General features: G+C 39.4%; 1 protein-coding gene across 1 annotated transcript in view; it reads left to right on the plus strand.

Moving 5' to 3' along the window:
• The window catches only part of LOC109952150 (galactosylgalactosylxylosylprotein 3-beta-glucuronosyltransferase 2-like), an 89,903-nt gene that overhangs the window by 13,996 nt on the left and 69,778 nt on the right, over positions 1 to 6,129 (plus strand). The window contains exon 2 of the mRNA XM_020587046.1: positions 2,942 to 3,086. Coding sequence (XP_020442702.1) covers positions 2,942 to 3,086 — 145 coding nt within the window. The remainder of the gene's footprint in view (positions 1 to 2,941; positions 3,087 to 6,129) is intronic.

The raw sequence follows: 6,129 nt of genomic DNA on the forward strand, positions 1-6,129 counted from the left end.
CATCATGTCCGCCAGCTCTCTACCTTTCCCTGTCATTGTGCCAACGTTAAGAGTCCATATTCCTCTTCTCTCTCTGTCTACGAATCCTTCTACCTCCTCTCCTTCTTCGACCATCAGTAGTCCAATTTCCACCAGCACCCTGTAGGTCAACAGCACTGGTGGCGGTCATTGTTAACCTGGGCCTCAATCGATCCGGTATGGAATTCACACTGATGAGTCGCATGTTTAAATTTGGCATGTTTTTATGCCGGATGCCCTTTCTGATGCAACCCTCTCTATTTATCCGGGCTGGGGACCGGCACAGAAGTCACTGGCTTGCAACCCCTGTGGCTAGAATAATTAGAGTATGTGGGAAATACTCTGTTAAGGTTAAAAGGAGGAGGAGTGGTTAACTTTGTAATAAGAATTGATTTTAGATTTTACTTCAGATGTAAGAAGAGGGTAATGCTTAACTAAAGCTGTTAGTTTATTAGTGTTAAAGTCTCAAGCCAACATGTTCATATATTGATTTTCCTCTCTGCTTTTGTTGTACTTGTTTGTTTATTTGGAGAGTTTAGAAGTCCTGTAGTCTTTGGACTACGGGAGGAGGGACTGTAGTAGTTAAAAACAAACAAGGTACCAGTCCAGAGGTAATATGAAATAGAATAGTGTGTAGTTCATATATAGATATTATTTGTAATAGTTATGTAAGGGTGAGCTAAGTGTTTATGTCAGCTTGATCTGTTTCTCTTCTCTTCTCTTCTCTTGCTCAAGCAAGAATATCTTGTCTTGTGCCTCTCTTGTTTAATTTATGGGTAAACATCCAGAGAGAATTCCTCCTTAAATGGGAAATGGACATAGCTTCAGCCTTATGCGAACAGTTTGTGTGCTCTGTTCATGTTTAGAAAAAGGAAATGTGCGCTACATCAACACAACCTAGAAGTTCATGTACTGCACATCTCAGACAATGCTCGGAAAAAGGGGTGTAGAGCTGGCATGGGACTGTGACTCTGGCTTAAACCATAGAAGGCTGTGTAACTGCGAGAAGATAAAAGTTAGGACAGCTGTGGGTTAGAGAGAGAGAAGGAGTGATGGTGCTGCAGTTGTGAGTGTGCATTTGGACCCGGACGGGTGGACTTGGCCTCTGGACTCTGACTGACTGTACCTTGTGACCAACAATGACTGACTGACTCTGTGACAATCTTCTTATTCAATATCTTATCTATTCCATTGCAGGAGGAGTGATTCTGTTCTCTGTTCCCTAACTACCAGATTACCTATCTAACTACTACCCTGCTCAGAATAATTGTAATATTAAATGATTATTTAAACTGGGATCATTTGTCTGAATTCATTTAGTTTACATCAGGCTCGACTTCATCCAAAGTTTGAGGTGTTTTGGGTCATTTAACCATTTAATATTCCGAACCTTATCTTTCCCAGATTCATTTGTACAGCCTGGAGCAGTACAGAAATTTCCACTGTATTTAATTTTATGTCCGACAAGATATGGTGGTGGTGTTGTTTTCTCATATTGTTTTCTTGGGGTGGCTGTGGCTCACGAGGTAGGGCAAGTTGTCTTCAGACCAGCAAGTTGGTGGTTTGACTCCCCGCATGCCTAAGTGTCCCTGAGCAAGACACTGAACCCCGAATTGCTCCCAGTGGCTTGACTAGTGCCGTTGTGTGGCAGCCTTGTTGTGAATGGTGTATGATCTCCTGTAAAGCACTTTGGCCAGTGCAACACACTGAGAAAAATACAGTCCATTTACCATAGACATCTGCTATACTCTCTACACTGTAACCTGTCTGGGTGCAAGGTATTACAGGATAGCGGAACAGGGCAAAAGTGTAATGAGAATGGTGTCACTAATAATCTCCAAACCACAGATAGTTATTGTCCAACTCCTCAGTTCTAAAGAAAATTTTAGCATCCTTCAGCAAATTATTTTGGTTCTACATCCTGCAACTTTAAAGTTTTTGATCAGTCTCACCACTTTCATCAGTTTTGTTTCCTGCAGCAACAGGCAGCTGTTTTAGTAAAAAGGCTTTGAAAAGCCAAATCAGCATTGCCAAGCCATGTCACATTTTGGGGTAGCTCGTTACATCACCTCCATGTAGCGACTCAGTTCAGCTTTAAATAGTTTTGAGAAACAACGAGTCATGACATCATCTTAAATGTATTTATAACTCTCTGATTGCTTTGAGTCCACTATCTTCCCCCTCTCTGTGTCTTTTATCTTGCACCCCCTCCATCCCACTTCTCCTCCATACTGCTTCTGGCTGTGTGCAATTTCAGTCACTGTGAAAATGGAAGGCAGCTCCATGCCGCACAGTTTCATTTAGTTGTCTACTCAGTTATCCACAGAGTTTTTGCATGCTCCCCTCATTCACATTTCAAATGAAATTAAAGATATCTAATCATTTATGCAAGCCAACACACAAATAGTTCCTTTGAAAATGTGTCACAAGCCTGATCTCTGACTTTCTGGGCCCTTCACCTTTCTTACAGCCACTCTGGGTGCATGTGCCCCCCAGGCTCACACATGACACCTAGTTAGCTTTTTCCTACAGTACTGTGCAAAAGTCTTAGGCCACAATTTATACTTTAGCAATATTATGATGACTATATCAATATAATACAATACAGGAAATATGTACACAGTGTTGTAAAAATAAACAAAAACTGGATACTCCAGATCTGGTATTCAAGTTGGGCATGATACTCTGTTCAGTTTATAGAACTTGTATTGTTATTCACAAGAAAACTGAATGCGGGTTGGCAAGAAGAGCTGAATGAATTTCCGCTAACATGCCAGAGAACTTTGGATAGCTTTTTGCTTCACTTGGCTGTAGCATGTGGGTCTAATCAGCCATCTTAAAGTTTGTATATCAGCTCAAATAATTGCATTTGTGTACTGTGTGTCATGACTGAACTAACTGGTTTTCTTCATCCTCTTTGCAGATGCGTAGCACTCAAGGTGTTTCTGTTTGGCCTGTGGGATTTGTGGGTGGCAGAACGTATGAGCGCCCCCTGGTGTCTGGTGGGAAAGTTGTGGGCTGGTACACTGGCTGGAGACCAGACCGATCGTTCGCCATTGACATGGCAGGTAAGGGGCAGTTCACAGATCTATTAAGTTGAGAGATTACTTGGATACAAATCGAAAAAAATGGTGGCATTAGAAAGTAACTAATGCTTTCCCTTACTTATACTTTTGACTGACACTTCTTCAAAGTAAGGTATAATGAAAAAGAGATTACAGTAATAATCATGCTCCCTAGAGGATGAACCATTTGGACACTGTTCCTGTCTTGTAGTGCCACACTCCTGCCAGAATATGAGCTTTACACACAATTTGTCATAATATAATATACACTTTACAATGAAATGCAATGAGAACATTCTTGCTCCAGTTTGATGGTAGAAAATCATTTGGGTCTACTGAAGGACTCGCCTTATGGGAAATGTAGGTTCCAGTATCTGATTAAAGGTCAGAATATTTCAGCCTCTGCTACATCGATCTTCACCTTTTGTTTAAAATGTGTCCCCCCAACCTTATGGATCCTACTGTAAAACACCTGCAGTGTCCCCTTTAAAACAAGTTGCTTTTAAAATAGTATGACATAATTTTATAAAATTGATTATTCAAGAAGATTTCAATAAGATATCAACTGAAATTATTTCACTCAACCACCAGATTGTCTTGCTTCTGTTGTAATAAGACTAAATAAATTACTGGTACTGAGGAAAAAACCTAAAATGTATAGACCTAAGTATGTATGTACAGTATATACATTTTTTGCAGTGTATGACTGAGCAGAACAGGAGACAGGGAGCTGTTTTGCATTTGTAGTTCTCAGCTGTGTTGTGGAAACAGCAAAATAATTGATTCACTGATTATAGACAAGGCATTGTCAACCAGGCTATTCTGTTCTGCTGATTCTCATCAGAGCAGAGAACAAACAATAACTTTAAACAGTGGTCTCTCTGTGTGTGAGCTTGCCTATAGAGATCAGGCAGTTTTTCTATTGGGCTTTTGTTTTTTATGGATTAATTTGCCATAAAATGAGATCTGATCTTTCTAATTTAATGTTCTGAGTGTTACTCCTCCACAGAGGAGCTCCTGTGCTACTTTGCTTGATTGTTTATTCCTCAGATAAAACAGAAAGCAGGATTTCAGAGTCCTTTTGAATAAAACTGTTCTGAAAAGCTAGGGATTAGATGTGATCATAATTTAAGGAGCCCAGTGGAGTGAAAATGAAAGTGTGGGGCATCAGTAAACTCAGCAGTTTATGCATTTTGGATATGGCATGTCCCCAGGTCTCAGCATAAGGTCACACACGAATGTTCTGCACTTCTGAAGTGTTCAGTACAGAGAATATACTGTAATAACAAATGTCCAACAGTGGCTTTGTCTATATTAGGTGGATTACACACTACAATATCTTTTAAACCTTTTCTCAAAGGTTTTGACCTCCTTTACTGATTTCACTTGATGTTCTTGATGTCTTTTCCTGCTCTTATTGCTTTTCCCTACCAATACAACCACAGGCTTTGATCTAGAAGGAAAATGCCACAGCACTACAGCTTATTAGTATTAGTATATTATACAGTATAAGAGTTTCAGTTATTTTTAATTTGTCCTCAGGTCCAAATGCTTTTACAGTTTGTGATTGTCCATTTGACCTCATCGAGGACAGTTTTTAAACCTGCTTATTATTTCCAGCATTTCCCTAAGTCCATTTGGAAAGTAGATTTTTTTTATAACTATAACTAATATAGTACCACTTTGTTTTATACACATTTTGAACTGCCAGAGTTCAGTCAATCAAAACTTTATTTGTATAACAGCTTTCATACAGGTTAATACAATTCAAAGACAAAAGACAGAATAAATGTGAACATTAAAACAATTTAAACAAAACAAAGAGACCAATGGACAGAACTGTTGGAATAGTTATATATATCTGTCCATCTGATACTTTGTGAGTGGTCTCTCTCACATTCACATAGGTAATTCAGAGTAACTAATCAACCTAAGCTGCAGCCAGTACCCAGAGAAAACTCATACAGGCACAGGAAGAACATGCAAACTCCACACAAAAAGGCCCTGGTCTCTCTCTCTCTCTCGCCCTATTAGCACTTGTTTGGTTAAACACTTTAACACCACCTGTGTTTTTGTTTTTCTGACAAGGCACCTCTTGTAGCACTGGGAATATCACTACCCACTCTATATACCACACACCTAAAATAACTAACTAACTAAGTAGTTGTAGTTGGCTAAACTTGACCAAACCTTAAAGCTACTCTACCAAATTTTTTTTCAGCCGCTAGAGGCTCTAATGAGACATAAAGCAAACTCACACCAGAAGCCACTCCTTACCACTTTTTGCTCCTCCCATCCTATTTCCTAATGCTATGATGTAAGCTATGGATACCTGGTTCCGACTAACCATACATAATGCAGCTTCCAGTACAAAGCTAGCATTAGCTGACTAATGAGTAAATTTGGCAAAGCTCTGGCTGCTACTTTTGAGACAGACAGCCTTCGCATTACACAAAGCTCAAATTATTCCCAAGTTTGAATAATATTAATTCAATACAGAGGTAAAATTGTGCATGTAAAGTCACAAATGTTACCAATACAAATACTTTAGATGCTAATGCTTCCAGTAGGAAGAACACCTGAATCAAATCTGAGTCCTTTGGCTGCATTTAACACTGCCAAAAGCCAATGTGATGTCAACCCTGTTTTTTTACCATTTCTTTGTCCTACTCTCTCTGTACAAAAAAACACCACCTCTTTGGTCTGGCAGCCAATGTTTTGATTTTTAGCTGCCAATGGCTTCATGGCTGGCTGTTTAAAATGACTGCTCACAGTTTGAAAATGCTTGTTAGAACTGTTATACCCCCAGTTCTTTTACTGGACAGATCTGAGTAAGGAGGGAGTCTGTCTTTCTTGATTTTAGTGCTGGTTTATTTACAAAATATATATATATATATATATATAAAAGGATTACAGAACACAACCAAGGGCTCTCTCCTTCAGGCAAGCTGCTGGAGAAGAGAGCAGGGGAAAAAAGCACACGGAAACACAGAGCCTAATACATTTATCAGTTTTGGGCTAACCCCTTACACAGATGAAGTCCGTC

This window comes from Monopterus albus, unplaced genomic scaffold, assembly GCF_001952655.1.
Source record: "Monopterus albus unplaced genomic scaffold, M_albus_1.0 scaffold436.1, whole genome shotgun sequence".
Taxonomy (NCBI): Eukaryota; Metazoa; Chordata; class Actinopteri; order Synbranchiformes; family Synbranchidae; genus Monopterus; species Monopterus albus.